The following is a 20,856-nucleotide window of genomic DNA, read 5'->3' on the forward strand; positions in this document are numbered from 1 at the left end:
CAAAATATAAGTTTATTTTCCACCACAAAAAAATTAAAAAAAAAAAAAAAGAAAATCTAAGTTTACCTAAAAAAGTCCCGAACACTCTAATACTCATTTTACCCTTAGAATCACCAAACATTTTACCTAAAATATTGAATAAACCTAAAATATCTTATATTTAAGCTTTAGTGCTGCAAAAACCCTTGTTAGTATGGGTGCCATTAAGCGATCCAAAGCATGGAGGAGATTGATCGATTAAGCTTTCTCCCAGACCCCATTCTTATACAAATTCTGTCCCTCCTTCCAATCAAATCCGCCGTATTCACCTCCGTCTTATCGCACCAATGGCATTACCTCTGGACTCACATCACCAACATCGTCTTCACCCGAACTTGTTTTCCTTCTCGAACTCATGATTTCTATGCGGCTGTCAACCACATCCTTCCGCGGCTCACCTCGACTAAAATTCACAGTTTCTATCTCATTCTCCGGAAGAAATGCAAAGAGTATTCCGATATTGAATTATGTATTCGTGGTATGTGCACCCGAAATCCAGAACAAATTGTAGTGGAAACGCGGGGCTATTTCACTAAGACAATTATTTTACCTGATTGTATTCTTCAATGTCAATCTCTGGTTGAACTTACACTAATCGGAGATATCATTATCACATGTCCCGATGAAGGATTTGTTGTGACTCTTCCCAAATTGAAGAAACTACAACTATTGGACAATTGTAATTTGTTGGCTTTAATTTTAAGGTGTTGTCCACTGTTGGAAGATTTAAATGTGGAAATTGAATCTAACATTCCGCAAATTTTGGATTTATCGGCTCATAATCTCAAAAGATTGGTTGTTAAGGAAGAGTATAATCCAGACGAACTACAAGCAGACCTTGTAATCAATGTGTCAAAGCTGGAAGATTTTACATTAGATGTTGTTAGGGTGCCTTTTGTTCGTGTTATTGGGGATACTGGTGCGCTAATAAAAGCAGACATTTGTTTACAATATTTTTGGAAGGAAGACGATGCAGTAGGACTCCTAAAGCTGATTCTTGGTGTAAAATCTCTTAGCCTAAATTGCAGAGCTTTGAAGCCTATTATTCGTAGTTTACAGCGCGAAGGTGTTGCTAAATTTGATAAGCTGTCCGAACTAAGAATCAAAAATATATTTGATAATGTGGTGCCTTTTCTAAGATGGTGTCCCTGTTTAAAGGTCTTACAATTAGTGATAGAATGGTTAACTTTTGATATTAAATTATCAAAGAATGTCGAACGTATTTTAAATTGCCCAGAGGAGGTAGAATTGCTATCGGTAGAGTATTGTGGAGGTGGTACCAAAGAAAATGTCAAGTCGAAAGAATATGATTTGTGTGAGAAACTGTTTGGTCTTCAGAATTCTTCAGGTATTGAGATTATATATTCTGGTAAATATGTCAAAGTTTCAAATAAGAACTTCATTCCTCGTCGTCGGAGCATTCGCTTGGCTAAGCACAAGTAGTTTATTACTTCTAGTTAATTGATGATCTTGGTAAATAAAGTATAGCATGCTCTTTTGCTTCATGTGTTAAATTATATTAGTATTATCGTTTACAATGTAGTAGTTTATTGACATAATGATTAACCTCGGAGTGGTTGATTTCCGTCTCCTCTGTTTGCTATGAGAGTGTGAAGTGAGAAATTTCTTGGTTTTACTTCGTCTCCTAATTAATCAAGCATCAGTCTTGATGGTGCATAAACAATTTTTTTGCGTAATGTCGCGGATTCTTAGCTGATAATTGTTGGAAGTTCTTGATATAAAACAAGAGTGTTGGGAAAAATAAGAGAGAGAGAGAAAAATAAATGAAAGGGGAAAAGTCCCACATTGATTGGGGAGGAAGGTTTTTCCTTGTTTTTATAATGTAGTGCTTTAGCACTACTCAGTTGAGTGAGTTGGAGGTGTGTGTTACTCCACACACACACACGCGCGCGCGCCGAGCCGGGTCGGGCTCGGGACTTGGGGTCTTGGGGAATGCGATGCGAATCGCGGGCGTGGGTCTTTGTTATCTTTTTGGAGAAATTTTATTTCCTTTTTCTTGTTAACAGAATATTCCCAAGTATCCGTTTTTTGACTGTTGGGATTTTCTGACTGTTGTGGGAATTAATCAGCCATTAATCCCTTGATTTTAGCTGATTAATTCACTCCCTTGTTTCTTGCCTCGTTTGTTGACTGACTAGATTAATCTGGTCATTTTCTTGGCCAGATTCTTCCCACCTTTCATGCTTTCCGTTTTTCCTCTTCACCCTATAAATATTCGGTGGTTTTCTTAGCCAAAATACACAACACAATCAGTCTTCTCTCTTCTCTAAACTTATCTAAACACATGTTCTTTCTGTTCTGTTTTCTGGGCAAGTATTCTGAGTTCCAGTCGGGTTTGTGAGTGCACATAAACTCCGGCGCCGTGCTTATCCTGGAGGGCGACCGCAATTGTCTACTGCACCGGGAGGTAGCGCGGAATCGTCTTTTAGGTCAGTGGTTCTCCACGACGCGGCTATTGTCAGTTTGGTTCACGCATCAAGAGATAAGTTATTTCTGTTTTATTGCTTATTAGTGTAACAATCTAAAAGACGATTATGGCTTCCAAATTCCTTGTTCCTGATATGTCTAAACTAGAACCTCTTGATGGAAAGAATTATAAACGTTGGGCTGTTAGGATGCATTTTTATTTGGAGCAGATTGATGTTGCATATGTTCTTGATGATATTGTTCAACCTGTTGATAAAGATGATTTGTCTGAATCTGAGATTAAGTTTTCTAAGGATGATAGAACTTGTAAGGGCATGTTGTTGCATTATATGTCGAATAGTCTGTTGGATATTTATATGGGTTTTTATCATGCTAAGGATATTTGGGATGCTTTAGAGAAAAAATATGGAGCTGATGATGCTGGTACTAAACGTTATTGTGTTAGTAAGTGGTTAAGTTTTCAAGTTGTTGATGATAAGCCTATTATTGATCAGATTCATGCTTATGAGAGTATTTGTATTAATATGGCTGCTGAAGGTCTGTCTATTTGTGATACTACCCTTGCTATTGTTCTTATTGAGAAACTCCCTCCCTCTTGGAAGGATTTTCGTAACCAACTCATGCACAAAAAGAAAGACCTAACCTTAGAGGAACTTGCTGCCCACCTCAAAATTGAGGAGGAAAACCGTATCAAAGACAAAACCCCTTCTGTTTTTCCTTCCTCTTCTTCTGCCAAAGCCAACCTTGTTGAACCCAAATCAAACAACCAGTCCAAAGCCAAAAACAGTAACCTTAAGCCTAATGGGAAAATTCAGAAGTACAAGTTTAAGGGAATCTGTTATGAGTGTGGTTTGACTGGTCACAGGGCTAGAGATTGCAGGGTCAAGAAGAAGAATGGGCAAAGTCAAGCAAACCTTATTGAGGATTCTGACGTTATTGTTGCTGTTGTTTTAGAAGCTAACTTTACAGGTAATGCTGCTGAGTGGATTGTTGACACTGGAGCTACCAGGCACATCTGCGCCAACAAGGACATGTTCACTACCTATGACAAGGTTGAAGGTGAAAATGTCTTCATGGGCAACTCAGCTTCTACTTCTATCCAAGGCAAAGGGAAGATCGTTCTCGCTCTCACTTCTGGAAAATTGCTTACTCTCACTAATGTTTTGCATGTTCCAGAAATGCGCAGGAATTTAATTTCTGGCAGTTTGCTCATGAAAGCTGGACTGAAGCTCTCCTTTGATTCTGATAGATTAGTTCTTACTCGCAATGGGGAATTTGTGGGGAAGGGCTTTTGTAATGGGGGGCTTTTTACTCTTGATGTTAAAATTGACACTATGAATAAGAATGCTAGTACTTCTTCTGCTTATATTGCTGAGTCTATTGATTTATGGCATGCTAGATTAGGTCACGTTAATTTTGATTCTGTTAAAAGGCTTAAACACTTAAATTTGATTCCAAGTTTTTCTAAAACTGATTTTTCGAAATGTCAAGTTTGTGTTGAAGCCAAATTTACTAAGAAGCCATTTAAATCAGTAGATAGACAGACTGAAGTACTAGAACTTGTTCATAGTGACTTAGGTGATTTTAATAATCACGAAAGTAGAGGGGGTAAAAAGTATTATATTACTTTTGTTGATGATTGTTCACGTTTTTGCATGGTTTATCTTCTCAGGTCTAAGGACGAAGCTGAGGAAATGTTCCTCAAATATAAAGCTGAGGTAGAAAACCAGTTAGACAAAAAGATCAAGAGGGTTAGGAGTGACAGGGGTGGTGAGTACAGCCCTGACACTCTTAAGGCATTTTGTGAGCAACTTGGCATTGTTCATGAGACGACGGCTCCCTATTCACCTGAACAAAACGGTATAGCTGAAAGGAAAAATAGAACTTTAAAGAATATGATGAATTCTATGCTTATTAGTTCTGGGCTTCCTAATAACATGTGGGGGGAAGCTATTCTTTCTGCTTGTCATGTTTTGAACAGGGTTCCTCACAAGAAGCTTGACAAGACTCCATACGAAATATGGAAAGGTCGAGCGCCAAACCTAAAATACTTGAAAGTGTGGGGGTGTCTAGCAAAAGTAGGCATACCTAGCTTCAAGAGGGATAAGATTGGTCCCAAAACTGTTGATGCTATTTTTATTGGCTATGCTTATCAAAGTGCAGCTTATCGTTTCTTTGTTAAAGGTGCTAACAATTCTTATGCAGGTGGTCATATCATTGAAGCAAGAGATGCTGAGTTCTTTGAGAACATTTTCCCTTTGAAAATGTCTCCTTCTAATGATAGTGAATTGCATGCTAGTAGTTCTGTTAGTTTACCTATTGCTAATGCTCCTATTACTAACGATGATTCTGTTTTGGAGCCAAGGAGAAGCAAAAGGGCAAGAAAGGAAAATAGTTTTGGTCCTGATTTTATTACTTCTTATTTATCTGAATCTTCCTTAATTGATGATGATTTTGTGCATATTTTTGTTTTGGAAGATGATCCAAGAACCTATGATGAGGCAATGGGGTCAGTTGATGCTGTTTTTTGGAAAGAAGCGATTGATAGTGAATTACAATCAATTCTCAATAATAACACTTGGGAATTGGTTGAACTTCCTAGAGGTTGTAAGCCCATTACTTGTAAATGGATCTTTCGGAAAAAATTAAAGGCCGATGGATCCATAGACAAGTATAAGGCAAGGATAGTGGTAAGGGGTTTTACTCAAAAGTTTGGCATTGATTATTTTGATACTTACTCCCCCGTTACTAAAATTGCAACCATTAGGACTTTAATTGCTCTTGCTTGCATTTTTGGTCTTGTTGTTCATCAAATGGATGTCAAAACTGCTTTTTTGAATGGTGACTTGGATGAGGAGATTTACATGGTCCAACCTGAAGGGTTCGTTGTTCCAGGACAAGAGGAGAAGGTTTGTAAGTTAGTCAAGTCATTGTATGGGCTTAAACAAGCTCCAAAGCAATGGCATGACAAATTCGATAAGACTATGACTGGTAATGGTTTTCATGTTAATGAAGGTGACTCTTGTGTTTATTTTAAGCATGATAGTCATGGTTGTGTAATTATTTGTCTTTATGTGGATGATATGTTGATTTTTGGAACTAACTTGGATCGTGTAAATGAGACAAAACAGTTTTTGAGTTCGAATTTTGAAATGAAAGACATGGGTGAGGCAGATGTGATTTTGGGAGTAAAAATCAAGAGGACTCCAAATGGCATCTGTCTTAATCAGTCACACTATGTTGAAAAACTTCTTAAAAAGTTTGAATCATTTAATGTCGATCCAGTTAAGACTCCCTATGACCCAAGTTTCCACTTAAAGAAAAATAATGGTAATCCAGTTAATCAGTCTGAATATGCTAGAATTATTGGTAGTGTTATGTTTCTTATGAACTACACTAGACCTGACATTGCTTATTCTGTTAGTAGGTTGAGCAGGTACACTCATAATCCAAGCAGTGATCATTGGATTGCTCTAAGGAGGTTGCTTAGGTACCTTAAGGGTACTATGGATTGGGGTTTGCATTACTCCAAATTTCCTGGAGTTTTGGAGGGTTTTTGTGATGCCAACTGGGTATCCGATAATGATGAAGTTAACTCCACTAGTGGCTATGTCTTCACCCTTGGGGGTGGAGCCGTATCTTGGAAATCTTGTAAGCAATCTTGTACTGCTATGTCTACTATGGAATCTGAGTTTATTGCTCTTGAATTGGCAGGTCATGAGGCAGAATGGTTGAGGAACATGCTTGCAGATATTCCACTGTGGGGGAAGCCAGCTCCTTCAGTTGCACTTCATTGTGATTCGCAAGCTGCTATTGCTGTTGCACACAACCATGCCTATAATGGGAAGAAGAGACACATCCGTCTGAGGCATAAAGCCGTCAGAAATTTGTTGTCTGAAGGGGTGATATCACTGGACTATGTTAAGTCCGAAAAGAACATTGCGGATCCGTTAACTAAAGGCCTATGTAAAAAACTAGTTTTGGAAACATCGGAAGAGATGGGGCTAAAGCCCGTTGTATGAATTGTGAAATAATGAACTCCTACTCACTATGAGTTCAAAGGGGAACGTTATGTAATAATTCGGAAGCACATTTTTATTTTTGTCCATCTCTAGATGTTTGTTTTGTGCTTAGCTACATATGAGAAGGAGGTTGAGCATACGGCTCTTAATGAACCCATATCCATATTTTTGGAGGTGTGTTGTAGCTCACACTTGATGGAGTTCACCTACTTAGGTGTGGAAGTGTGGCCGCTTCCTATGAGTATTTCGTGGGCTTATACTCTAGAGCACCTATGAGCATCCAGGCTGGACGTATGGCCAGTATAATGCGTCACCTTTATTCGCGGAATTTCAGAATATTATACATGTTCAATTGTGTGGCTCAAAGTGACGGGTCCCTAACTCCCTATTGAGTTCAAGACGAAGGTCACTTGGTAGGTGAGGGATCATAGCTTGATGTCCACTATGTGTTAATTCAAGTCGCGAGACATTGACACTTATGCAATTGTTTTGTTTTGCCCAGAATTCATTTTTTCATTCTTTTTCATATCTTCGAACCTGTGGGGGATTGTTGGAAGTTCTTGATATAAAACAAGAGTGTTGGGAAAAATAAGAGAGAGAGAGAGAAAAATAAATGAAAGGGGAAAAGTCCCACATTGATTGGGGAGGAAGGTTTTTCCTTGTTTTTATAATGTAGTGCTTTAGCACTACTCAGTTGAGTGAGTTGGAGGTGTGTGTTACTCCACACACACACACGCGCGCGCGCCGAGCCGAGCCGGGTCGGGCTCGGGCCTCGGGACTTGGGACTTGGGGTCTTGGGGAATGCGATGCGCGGGCGTGGGTCTTTGTTATCTTTTTGGAGAAATTTTATTTCCTTTTTCTTGTTAACAGAATATTCCCAAGTATCCGTTTTTTGACTGTTGGGATTTTCTGACTGTTGTGGGAATTAATCAGCCATTAATCCCTTGATTTTAGCTGATTAATTCACTCCCTTGTTTCTTGCCTCGTTTGTTGACTGACTAGATTAATCTGGTCATTTTCTTGGCCAGATTCTTCCCACCTTTCATGCTTTCCGTTTTTCCTCTTCACCCTATAAATATTCGGTGGTTTTCTTAGCCAAAATACACAACACAATCAGTCTTCTCTCTTCTCTAAACTTATCTAAACACATGTTCTTTCTGTTCTGTTTTCTGGGCAAGTATTCTGAGTTCCAGTCGGGTTTGTGAGTGCACATAAACTCCGGCGCCGTGCTTATCCTGGAGGGCGACCGCAATTGTCTACTGCACCGGGAGGTAGCGCGGAATCGTCTTTTAGGTCAGTGGTTCTCCACGACGCGGCTATTGTCAGTTTGGTTCACGCATCAAGAGATAAGTTATTTCTGTTTTATTGCTTATTAGTGTAACAATAACTGTATTAGATAACATTTTAATTTTGCTTGTGAATGCATTCATGCCTGATATGAGTTAACGTTATCCTAACAGTGAGTGAAAATTATATGTGTATCAAATCAGAGTTTGTATTTGGTATTGGTCAAATGATTTTTAATTCTTTACTTCATTGGGGTTTCAAAGGCTTTAGAATTTTAGATGATGATGTTGATTGAGATTGTTATGTGCCAATTGATGATTCCAATTTTTATTAAATATACATTTTTGTTCTTGCACAACAGAGTCAGACTTGGTTGAAGCTATTAGTTCTTGAACAACAGAATCAGACTTGTTTACTTGAGAAGTAGTACTGAATTATGAACCTTTTCAAGTTGTAGCTGCACAAGAGCACAACTTAATCAACTAGTCTAGTTCATTATCAAAGAGATGAATTAAGGCATCAATTATTCAGATGAAACCAAGGTATTTAGTCCTAACTACGCTGAAACCCCTGTTTCCAAAACAGATAGCCTACTGCTACTGATTTCAGATACTGAACACAGACGCACGTATGCCATTTCACCAGCCTGATACCGAGCACGATTAAAACTCTCTTGACATCAAAACATCAGCTACTAGAATAAGAGTATCATATCATATTCATAAGTTTTCCTATAAAAGTATTGGTCAATAACATTTTCAAACCACATTAAAAGATCATTAAAGATTAAAAAAATCGTAACAGAGTAATATTAGAGATTTAATTGAAACTCTATTACACAGGAAGCCTATAACCATAAAGTAGTGTTTAGTTTAGTTTAACAATGGGAGTAATCGAAAGGTATTCAATTTTTCGTGCTAGAAGTGAATAAAAGAGAAGGGAGGAAAAGGTTAAGAACTTTCAGTTTTTTTTTGGTTTTTTTCCAAAAACTAATCAAAATCAATCCTACTGTATAAAAATTTCTGAACTATGCGATAATTCATCTGATATATCAAGAATGGTGTACTTCTTGGCCTGGTATACATGTTCAGTGACATATTTGATGATCGATTTGATTTCTTGAACAAGTTAATCTTTTCAAGGGAACAAGTGAGTAAAAGAAACCTCATGTAGTTTTATAGAATTCTTTGTAATTTGCATTTTTCTCTTTTTTGTATATGGTATAAATGTAATAATATCAGATGTCTCATTTATCAACTAATTTTTTACTTGATAAAACATGTCAATAAATTTTGTCGATATGTACTCTTCAAAACATCTTTGCTTGATCTAAATCTTTTTAAATCAATGCTTAAAACAAAAAACAAAAAATACAATTATATATATAAAATTTGCTAGTGTATTTTCAACTTCCAAGATTTTTCACTCGAAAGTTAATAATACCTCTGCCCCAATTTAATTTGACATTATCCACATGCATCGATCGTCTGACCAAAACAAAAATACTTGCGTGGACCTGGTTCACAATAATATTATTGTGGACCCGAGGTTTATACACACGCAACTGACATTATATTGAACATAGTGACCTTTATTTTTAACATAGTAACCTTATTTTTAACATAGTAACCTTTATTAAAAGTTGTATAACGTTTAATACTATTGTGAACTTGAAGTACGACGTTATGACCTTAATTTTAATGTAGTGACCTTTATTATTAATATTGACCTTATAAAATATTTCATTAAAAAAATTAACCTCTTATAGGCTATATATTACCAAAATGACTATTATTTTCAACATGGTAACCTTCATTTATTAAAGTGACTTTTTTTTTATTAATAAAACAATCATAGTTTCTCTAATGTTAATGGTTCACAATAAATTAGTGTGAACCAGGTTCATTTAAGAATTTGTATTTATAAATAAGATTTAATGTAGTTATGTGACAACTTGTTAGAATCGTCTCAATGTATACTTCCTCTGTTTTTTTATAGTTGTACCAGTTTGACTTTTACACTATTTACTTGTTTTACTTTGACTAGCTTTAACAATTTATGTTTTATTAAAAATATAGTCATGTGAGATTTTGTTAGATTCGTATCGATTAATACAATATTAATATCAAATGTTTATAATTTTTACACAGGTAATTAAAGATATAAACGATTGAAAACATGCATTAGAAAACGTGAAAATAGAAGTGTTGTAACTATTAAAAAACAGAGAAGTACTTTTTAGATATCAATTTTTATAATTAAGCCTTATCGATAATTAAAGATATTACTTATAAGTTGAAGTTATTTATTGACAAAAATACCACACTACTAGGCAAAATGAGACACTAAAATAATACTATAATTAAATTTTTTTTTAAAAAAAGGAGTACCAAAACTAAGGGCCTATTTACATTTAATTACTTAATTTCAGTTCAGTTCAGCTCCAATCAGTTCAGTTTAGTTTAGTTCAATTCAGCTCCTAATTTGCCTCTCTCATAAAATATTCATTTAAGCTCAATTCAGTTCAGTTCAGTTCAGTTCAGCTCAGTTCAGTAAATGTAAACAAGCCCTAAAATTAAAATGTTCTTCAAAAAAAAAAAAAAAAAAAAAAAAAAAAAAAAAAAAAAAAAAGAACTTGTAGGGAATATTTCAAGGACTAACCCCAAGCTTGAACCCCACTGTGACCATACATTAAGTATGGTGGCGTCCAAAGGGAAGGAAACAAGAGCAAAAGAGTCGTCAATAAGTTTTAGTAACTTGTAAACCGTTCACAGGGTGATGGTTACACCCCTTAACGATCCATGAGATCAACAACTCCAATAGGTCTAGAACCAAGACTGGTGTACGGGGATAAGGGTCTGAATCCAATCTAAAATAGAAAGAATCTGCCCTATAAATAGGCCTCTACTTTATTCTACTCGTATTCATGTGCGCTTTCTGACTAACATGCAATCATTAGGTTAGCCCTAAACCTATTTAATCTATGTTGGTTGAATATTAATGCACAAATAAATCTATTATTGGCGATCACTTGAATTAAAATCATATTAGCGTAAACCAAATTATTAATTATCTTATTAGGCGTGATACAAATTCCCTTTAAACATGCATAAAAGGCGTGATCAAGCAATAACAATAATATATATCATACAACATAATAATAATCATCATAACATAATAATCATAATCCTAATAAGGCATAATAAAGCTTGATAACAATATCAAGATCCTAGGCATGATACTAACAAGATTAATTACAGATCCTAGCATATCACTCAGCATCAAAGATCAAAGCTTTACCTCTAACATGATACTAACATGATATTAGAAAGAATAAGAGGCACCCTAAACATGATTCTCGAAAGCAATCAAAACATCCTAATATGATAGTAGGAATTAAACAAATCTAAGCATGCTTTCTACATTGAAATAAAAAGGAAGTAAGCTAATAACTTACTTTGAAGCCTCGTACCTCTTTCTAATAACAAAATACACGAGTTAGTAAACTTCAATGAAATAATAAATCAAAGAATTAAATTAAACAATTGAAAAAAAGAGTTAAAAAATTTAGACTGAATTTGGGATCAAACCCTCATAATGTATCAACCTTTCACGTCTAGAGCGAAGGCAACTTCGAACTTGGCTATGTGTGTCTAGATCTTGTGAATGCGGTATGGTGTTTTGTAAAAGCTAGTTTAGAAAGAGAGAGAGAAAGAAAGCTATATTGCTCAAAAGTAAAGAGAGAGAATTAGGTGATTGTAGATGAGAGTTGATTATGTAAAACGGAGGTCCAGGGACCCTATTTATAGGAAAATAGTCCAGAATCCGATTGAAAACAGTCAGTATTTGAAGAGGAATAAAACTCCACTTCGTCGCCAACAACCAGCTTTGTCGCCAGGCGACAAAATTGTCATCCAGCGACGAAAGACAGTTTTTTGCGGATTTTGTTTTTATCATATCTTTTGATCCAAAAGTCGAAATAAGGCATATAATATGTAATTGGAAAGCTATTGAAGTATACTTTCCAACCCAATTAAAATCAGATTAAAATACTTTTTAGATAAAAAGATATGGCCGAAATAGTGGAAGGGTGTCAGTTTTTGATAGAGTTTCGTATCCCTTTCATATCTTTTTCGTTATAGCTCGGAATTAATATTATAATATATCATTGGAAATATAATTTCAAGATCTATCCAACCATATAAAATTTTGATAAAGATTATGAGGAACAAAAATAAAATCTGACTGTCTTTGAACATCTTTAAATCCGAATAGAATTAGGACTTAAAAAAGGAAAGTTTTTATTCAAATTCAAACTCTTTGATCTTATCTTTTCAAAAAAGGATAATTAAGATCTTTTGGAAAACGTATAGAAGCTTCTAATCAATCCTAATTAGCACTGTCAAAACGGTTTGACAGTTCGGGTTCGGTTCGGTTTGAAATTCGTTCGGTATTAAATCGGGTCGGTTTGAAATCGGTTTAAATGTTTCGCGGGTCAGTTTCAGTTCAGTTTAAAAAGTTATCGGTTCGATTCGGTTTCGGTTTATTCTTGAACGGTTTTAATTCGGTTTGGGTTGTAAGCAGTTTGGTTAGTAAACAGTTCGGTGCAGACGGGTTGCAGTTTGTTAATGGTTCGGTGTAAACGGTTTTTATCTCGGTTCAAACAGTTTCGGGTTGGGAACGGTTTCGGGTTAGAAATAGTTCGGTTTTTTTCGGTTCAGTTTATAACTGGTTCGGTTCTTTTTCGGTTTAGTTTATAACTAGTAGGTTCTTTTTCGGTTCACTTTATAACTAGTTCAGTTCTTTAATGCTCGATCGGTAGTAAACATGTGTGCATAATTAAATTTCATTTAAAATACCTTTTTACTTGATTTGAATATTCTCTTTATAGTAAGCAGTTTGTAGTCGATTCGTTTATAAGCGATCCGGTTCATAAACGATTCAAATTGCAAGCGGTTCGGTTTATATACAGTTCGGTTCACATAGCAAAACTTCTTCAAGAGATATCTTGTGTTGGGAGCATTCACTTAGTGGGTGGCCTCAGAATGTTCAATCCGATCAACTATGTAGTGGCCAATGTTTGGAAAACCTTTCATAATTCTGACACGGATTTGCTTGATCCATGCTTCACTACACCAAGTGATGTTCTCGGATGCTCCAATTCCTGCTTGTTTGTTAGCTAAGGTTAAGTGGATGAAATTAGACAATCTTAAGGGTGATGAAAATGATATGTGGTTACTCAACTACATTCTTTCAAATGCAGAAGTTTTAGAGGAGATTTTGGTTGATGTTCCCACTGTTGAATACCTTGGAGGAAGTGAACAAGATCAACTCTGGTGGGAATTAAACTTTTGTAAGGAATTGTTTGAGCTTCCTAGGAAATCCTTAACCTGTGAGATTAAGTTCTCTGGTAGTTTTGTAGATTCATCGAGCAATGATTATAGGCATGGATCGATTGCTTGTCGGCTTGAATGGAGCCTATGGGGGTCTTAATTTGTACACCAGAATTGTTTGTTTCAGCTCATCTTTTGTAGGAAGTAATTCATGTAAGCTTTTGCCTTGAAATTTTACACATGTCCAAAAGAGCTTGTAACCCTTATCAGTCTTTTGCATGTTTTTTTTTTTTTTTTTTTTTGGTGCAATCTTTTGCCTGTTATTGTTTTTTTTTTTACGGGTGCCTGTTATTGTAACTCTCATGAAATGACTAATATTATAAACGTTGCTCTTTCTGTATTAATATTCTCAGTGACTAGTTCTTTTTTTTTTTTTTTTTTGAAGAAACTCAGTGACTAGTTCTGGTTTAATATCATACCATAAATGTTGATTTCCAATTGATCAAAGTTTGTAGCCTAGGTTAGTAATATTAAAAGGTTAAATGTGTCAATTATTTTGAGATGAAGGGAGTAATACATATCTCTTACATTATCACGGCAAAATTCTACGCCTTTTGTTTCATGAAATTGCTTTTCACTTTACACTTTAGATCGTTTTAAAATTTATGTCAATTTATCTAATTAATTGGCATTCACGTAATTACGAAAACATTGAACATACATACTAGGGAGACTAGTTGCTGGACAGCTGACAAGTTGAAGTAATAGTCATGGACTCATGGACTTTATGTTTGAAGATAACATGACAAATGTCTGAGAAAAGAAAACTGTTGAACACATTACACATTACACTATAAAGCTTGAGCAGCAACCATTTTCCCGCCAAAACAATACAACTGTTGCAATTTCCCGCTATTTTTTATAGTTACCATTTCCCCGCCAAAAACAACGCATCTGTTACAATTTCCCGCTAAAAAAAATCATCTGTTACCATTTTTCCGCCAAAAACATTGTATTGAGTCAATACTAATCATCACCCTTTTTATCTGTCATTTATCCTCATTTCTTTTTATTTTTTGTTTTTGTTTTTGTTTTTGTTTTTGTTTTTGTTTTCTCACTCACTTGCCTAACTCTCACAAACTCAAAAATTACCAATGGAAAACAGCGTCAACTATGGCAAGAAGAGAAGATTGTATCCATGTGACCAGGAGGATACCACTAACAACGGCAGCAGCCTCGGCGGCGGCCAAGTAGACAGATTAAGCTCTCTCCCAAACTTCCTTTTGGGCAACATTCTCTCTCGCCTTCCCCTTTATTTGGCTGCTACCACTTCCGTCTTATCTCGTCGATGGCGCGGTCTCTGGTCCCGATTCGTCACCCGCCTCATCCTTCGCTACTGTCAGTTCTCACGGGGATTCTTTACTCCATACTCTGGCGGTCGTCACAAATTCCTAACCGTTGTTGATCACATTCTCCGGCAAGTAACCTCCCCTGAAATCACCACCTTCCAACTTCAATTGTACTGTGAAGATGATGATAGGGAATTCTGCTCCTCGCTTTTGCAGTCCTGGCTTCAACAGATTTGCACCCGAAACGCGAAAAAAATTGAGGTGAAAGTGGAATTTGATTCTAATCTACCTTTAATCCCACTGCCCATATGCATATTTGATTGTCATTCTTTAATTGAACTTGAATTTCGTGGAAATTTTCGTTTTAATTTGCCTGAAGATCGAATTATTACTCTTCCCAATTTGAAGAAGCTTGAAATTCATCTTCCTGTTCTGAATACTGGATTCATTAGAACAATCATCACATTGCTTAAATCTTGCCCGATTTTGGAAAATTTGACTTTGATATTAAAATGGCCATATGATGAATTTGTCATGGATATATGTGCTCCTAATTTGAAGTACTTTAAGGCGAATATGTCTGGAACATCGCGGCGTAGCAGGTTTATGATCGATGCACCTAGGCTGAAAGACATTGTAATTGGCAGTAGTTTGGCCTGTTACAGCTTTGTGAATCATCCAGGAAGATTGCAAAAGGCTGACATCTGCTTTCGGCATTCTACCAGTAAAGGCGAAATCGATTCTGTGACTGTATTATCAGACTTTATTCAAGGAATTTCTAGCATAAACTCCCTTGACTTGTATGATGATCTTACTATATTCAACTGCTTTCGGTATATGAGTGCTAAAGTGAGGCCTGTTTTTCACAATCTGACACGCCTCATCTTGACAAAACATACAAAGGAGATTGAGAATGAGAGTGTTCTAATACCGGTTTGTTTGTTGAGGAAGCTTAAGTATATAGAAATTTCGGAACTTACAGGGGATGAGAGTGATGTAAGGTTCGTCAAGTACATTTCAAGCAATGCAAATGTGTTGGAGCAACTACGTGTAATGGTTGATAACCTCGACAATTTTGTAGATGATGATGGAGAAAAGGAGCAACTGTGGAGGGAATATATGTTCTGTAGAACATTGTTTAATCTTTCAATGAGATCATCAGCTTGTGAGATCGAGTTCGAAGGTCACTATATAATCAAAGCAACGACTCCTAATTTAGATGTTGGACCTAGTATGGTTAATTATTTTGGCCGCCAATTGTCTGAATGAATTTTGAATGGATGTCAAGGTTAAGCATTGTTGTAATTTCTAAATGCTAGTCGTTTTTCTATAAGATATTATCATCTGCTCTACAATGTAATTCTATGTTCTGTATGAAATGTGAAGTTCTTTGTGTTCCCGATTATGTCCCAATTGTAAGAAATTTGAGCTAGTATGTTGTAATTTATCTCAGATTTAGAACTTTGTTCTGTTACAGGGATTGATTTGTGAGGTTGTATTTCATGAAACCCCTGTTCAGTATCTGAAATCAGTAATTCAGTAGCAGTAGGCTATCTGTTTTGGAAAACAGGGGTTTCAGCGTAGTTAGGACTGAATACCTTGGTTTAATCTGAATCATTTATGCCTTAATTCATGTATTTGATCGAGCACGAGATAATGAACTGGACTAGTTGATTAAGTTGTGCTCTTGTGCAGCTACATAGTGAAAAGACTCTGAATTCATTACTACTACCTCAAGTAAACAAGTCATGGTCTAGCTGTTTTAATATATCAACCAAGTCTGATTCTGTTGTACAAGAACTAACAGCTTTAGAGTGGCAAATTTATTATCCTTTCAATTGGCACATAACAATCTCAATCAACATCATCATCTAAATCCTTTGAAACCCCAATGAATTAAAGAATTAAAAATCATATGACCAATACCAAATATATTCTTGATACACGTATAATTCATTTATGGTAAGGATAACATTAACTCATATCAGGCAATCTAATCAACACATGTAAAAATAAGATGAATAAAACATATTCTTGCTCCACTGGTGTGTATTAAAGATGACCATGAATGCATTTGTGTGTGGTCTGATCTCCCCTCTTTTAATCATTCTTTGGATTGTGCTTTTGCTCACATAAAGCATTGTGGCTAAGTCCCTTTGGCATGATCTGTTCCCCATTGCCACTGCCCTGATGTCTTCATTTGAAATTGAGATGATTCTCTTTCTTCCACAGTTGTGAAATCCTGTTGACATGTTGTAGTCCTGATTTGCTTCTCTTTGTTGTTTTCCCTTCTTCCAGATTCTGAGAATTGTTCTTGTGCACAGATTAAAATGAATGGATGCTTCTTTTATGGATCCATGTTTAAGTTTCCCATCTTTTGACCTTGTCAGAAGCCATATTAATATGTTGAGTCTGGCCCCACTACTGAGCCTCCTTAGCTGATGATGACCTTGCTCAATGTTGTTGTTGTTATCTTGCTGTTGCTGATTTCCTGCTGCTTGCTGAGTGTGGTTGAAATCCTCTGTCTCATGTTGGTTGCCTGTTTGTTGAGCTGCCTCTGTTGAACCAGTGGTTTGATGTTCATACTCCCTCTGTGTTTCACTCTCATCTTCATCAGCAAAGTTGAGATCATACTCAAAAACATCTGTCATTTCAGCATCATAAGCAGCAGCAACCTGTGCCAAATCACCGTTCAAATCGAAAGAGAAGTCTGAAGCCATTTTGATTAGGAGGCAATGATGTTTTTTAGGGGTTCGATTTTTTTTTCTCCAAATTTTTTGTTGTTGTTCACTCTGTAGAATTCACAGTGTAATTCTCTCTCAAATGATTTGAAAAAATGAGAGGAAAGGGTTTTTATAATTGTAGATTATTGATGTGTATAGTCAGCAATCTGTGTACTTTAATTTTATTGGCTGGCTACATTTTTTCTTTTAATGTGATTAGTTAACAGATAATCACATGGATTTGTAATGAAATCTAATTGTTTCATTGGTTGTGTAATAAAGACAGAAAAACCTATTGGTTTCTCTTGTAATCCGCCCCTTTTTTAATGCAGCATTTTCTCTCTCTTCTTTTTTGTTTTACAAATGATTGAGTTTGAGTTTCCATGTACTTTGTTTAATTTTCCTTAATTCCCGTGTTTTTTTTTTTTTTGCAAAAGTGACCAAAATTAGGGGACGGAGGGAGTATTACTTTATCTAATTTCTCCTAAATTTTCGCGCATGAAGAAATGGAGCAAATATTTAAAAACGGAGGGAGTATTGTTTTTTTTTTAATTATTTCTCCTAAAACTTCGCTCATAAAAAAATCGAGTTTTATATGAAAATTATAGGAAAATAAAGGTAAGTGAAAAGAGGAGAATCATTAAAACTGCATTGATATTGTAATTGTATAAAGTTTAAAATTTAAATTTGAAATTTGAATATGAATTAAAAATTTGGATTATTAGAGCAAGATTAGCCCTGTCTGGTCTTAAGATTTTAATTAATTTTCACATCAGATTTTATATTAAATTTAATTATTTTTTTAATTTTAATTATGTTAAGACTCTTTAAGACTCAATCAGATTTATCTCTTCAATCCTAAGACTTATTTTAGATTTATTTAAAATATTTATTAATTTTTTTTTTTTTTTTGTCTTTTAACATATGTTTCAATATATTTTTTTTGAAATACATATATAATTTTAATATGATATGAATATTCACAGTGGGGTAGCAAATTTCTAACCCAATTTAGATGTCACAGTTGAAAAATAATAGCAAAATAGATCAAGCAAAAAAAAATCAATTATAATGGAACTACATGAATTTAATTAATTTAAAGGCATGAAATTTTAAAATTACACATATTGCATTAAAACTTTGGAACATGATTTTTGTATACAAAAAATTAAAATCAACGTACATATCTATAAAAAAAAAAATTGTATACAAAAAATTAAAAACAACGTTCATATCTATAAAAAAAATTTGGAACAACGTACAAACATGTTTTTTTTTTTTTAAAAACAACGTACATAGATTTTTTTTTTTTTTTTTTAAGAAATGCACATAAATTATAATGTACTTAAAGAACTAAAAAAAAATATTTATTATCAAAACACCGTGTTTTGATGTATATATAGGGAAAACACTGTGTATAGTGTATAGAGTTGAGTCTTAAGTTGAGTCTTGAATTTTCAAGACTCCACTTCAGATTTTGTTAAGACTTAGCTTCTTAAATGCATTAAAAAAACAAAGTCTTGTCTTAAGATCACAAAATCAAAAAATGATAATGTCATCCTGAGTCTTAATCTTGCTCTTAGACTCAAATTTTAAATCAAATGAAACCTGTATATATTTGCCCACATACAAGCCTTTACCAAATTAAAACCCTAAAATCATTCCAAAAAAATAAAAACCTTAAAAAAAATAAACAATGGCAGAACACCAAGAAATTAGCTCGAAAAAGCTGAAGTTGAGCTCCGACAACAATGGCGGAGACTTAGAAAATGAAGACCGATTAAGTTCTCTCCCAGACTCCATTCTCGCCGACATTCTCTCACTTCTTGAAATCCCTTCCGCCGTTGCCACCTCCGTCTTATCCCATCGTTGGCGCCGCCTCTGGACCCAAATCACCCGCCTTCACTTGGACTACTTCGATTTAGAATCGCTAATATCCCTCAACTTTTCCAAATTCTTCACCATTGTCGACCACATTCTCCACCAATGTTCGTCCCCTAAAATCAACACCTTCATTCTTTTTACTCCCCCACCTGATTTCGATGATGAATTCGAAAACTTGTCCTTTAAAATTGTATCGTGGATTTCTCTGGTTTGCGGCCGGAATCCCGAAGTTCTTCAGGTTGATCTTCGATATACTGATAAGGTTCGCATTCCCTTACCAATTTGTGTTTATCAAAGTACTAGGTTAGATCCCGTGCCATGCACGGTTTTTCACTCTTCGTTACGGAGTATCAATTAAAATTATATTTATAAAAAAAAAATGATCCATAGTCAATTTCTTATTTTAGCTTAAATCTAGCAACTTAAAATACTACTATTATTTTTTTATTTTTTATGACTACATATTATATTTTTAGTTCAAACTTTTTTTTTTATATTTTTTATTTCACATTTAAAAAAAAATTCATTCGCTAATTATGTTAGGTTGAAAGATTATATTCATGATTTTTTTTACTATAAAAAATAATTATATACATTAAATGCAATTACTTAAATAGAAATAGAAAGATATGATTAGATATCTAAGTTTGTAAATATATTATTTTACGATTAAATTTTAGAAAAAAATATTTTGCATATATTCTCTATCATTTTTTTCAAAAGTTTTTGTTTTTTTTTTCAAAAAAAAATATAATAAGGACACACCAGAAGATGACATGTGTCATTGCTGGTGTGTATTTTAGTATATAGTTATTGATTTATCTCTCGAATCTCGAATTAACTGGACCTTTTGTTTGTGAGTTCCCTGATAGTTCAGCTATTAATCTTCCTAATTTGAAGGAACTGATGTTACAATCTGTTTGCATGACTCCTGATTTGATGGGTACATTTATTAAATCTTGCCCGTCATTAGAGTCTCTAGATTTGAAGTTGACATTGGTAGAAAATGCAGTTGTTATAAATATAACAGCTCAGAATTTGAAGTCTTTGATTGTGTTTTTGAGTATATCGTCGAAATCTTGTGAATTTGTGATTGATGCCCCGAAATTGCAACGTGTTTTATTACACGGTTGTTTCGCGTGTTACCGCTTTGTTAACAATAGAAATACATTACTCCACGCTACACTAGGTTTTGATCAATCTACTTTCGAGGTTGGAAGTGTTTTTTGTAGCCAATTAGCGAGACTTCTTCAAGAAATTTCTACTGTTGGGAGCATTCACTTGCTCAATGGACTTGTTTTGTTCAATTCACTCAACAATGGAGTGGCCAATATTTGGAAAACCTTTCGTAATCTGACACGGATTTGCCTGACCTATGCTTCACTACACCAAGTCAACTCGGATGATTCAATATTTGCTAGTTTGTTAGCTAAGGTTAAGTGGATGGAAATATACGATCTTAAAGGTACTGAAAATGATCTGAGGTTACTCAAGTACATTCTATGCAAGGCAGAAGTTTTAGAGGAGATTCTGGTTTTTGGCTACATTGTTGAGTACTTTGAAGGAACTAATCAAGATCAAGCATGGAGGGAATTGGAGTTTTGTAAGAAATTGTTTATGCTTTCAAGGAAATCCTCGATTTGTCAGATTAAGTTCTCTGGTAGTCTGGTATATTTGTAGATTCATCGAGCAATGATTATCGACATGGATCGATTGCTTGTCGACTAAGAGTCTAAAATTGGGGTTTTATTACTATTGAGTTGCCCATCAG

General features: G+C 35.0%; 3 protein-coding genes across 3 annotated transcripts; all 3 read left to right on the forward strand.

Moving 5' to 3' along the window:
* The first annotated feature begins 219 nt into the window (after positions 1-219).
* Positions 220-1,482, forward strand: LOC145596811 (F-box/LRR-repeat protein At3g26922-like). The gene has a single exon (XM_081653006.1). It carries the CDS (start codon positions 220-222, stop codon positions 1,480-1,482), a length of 1,263 nt encoding a protein of 420 aa, XP_081509132.1.
* A 12,801-nt stretch (positions 1,483-14,283) lies between these two features.
* LOC145596812 (F-box/LRR-repeat protein 13-like) lies at positions 14,284-16,353 on the forward strand. The gene is made up of 4 exons (XM_081653008.1): positions 14,284-15,714; positions 15,798-15,893; positions 15,956-16,009; positions 16,174-16,353. The coding sequence occupies exons 1-4, from the start codon at positions 14,284-14,286 to the stop codon at positions 16,351-16,353; spliced, it is 1,761 nt and encodes a 586-aa protein (XP_081509134.1).
* Positions 16,354-18,897: 2,544 nt separating this feature from the next.
* LOC145596813 (F-box/LRR-repeat protein 13-like) lies at positions 18,898-20,765 on the forward strand. Its single transcript, XM_081653009.1, has 2 exons — positions 18,898-19,388; positions 19,958-20,765. Exons 1-2 carry the CDS (start codon positions 18,898-18,900, stop codon positions 20,763-20,765), a joined length of 1,299 nt encoding a protein of 432 aa, XP_081509135.1.
* Positions 20,766-20,856: the final 91 nt, after the last annotated feature.

Source organism: Chenopodium album, chromosome 20, assembly GCF_948465745.1.
Source record: "Chenopodium album chromosome 20, dcCheAlbu1.1, whole genome shotgun sequence".
Taxonomy (NCBI): Eukaryota; Viridiplantae; Streptophyta; class Magnoliopsida; order Caryophyllales; family Amaranthaceae; genus Chenopodium; species Chenopodium album.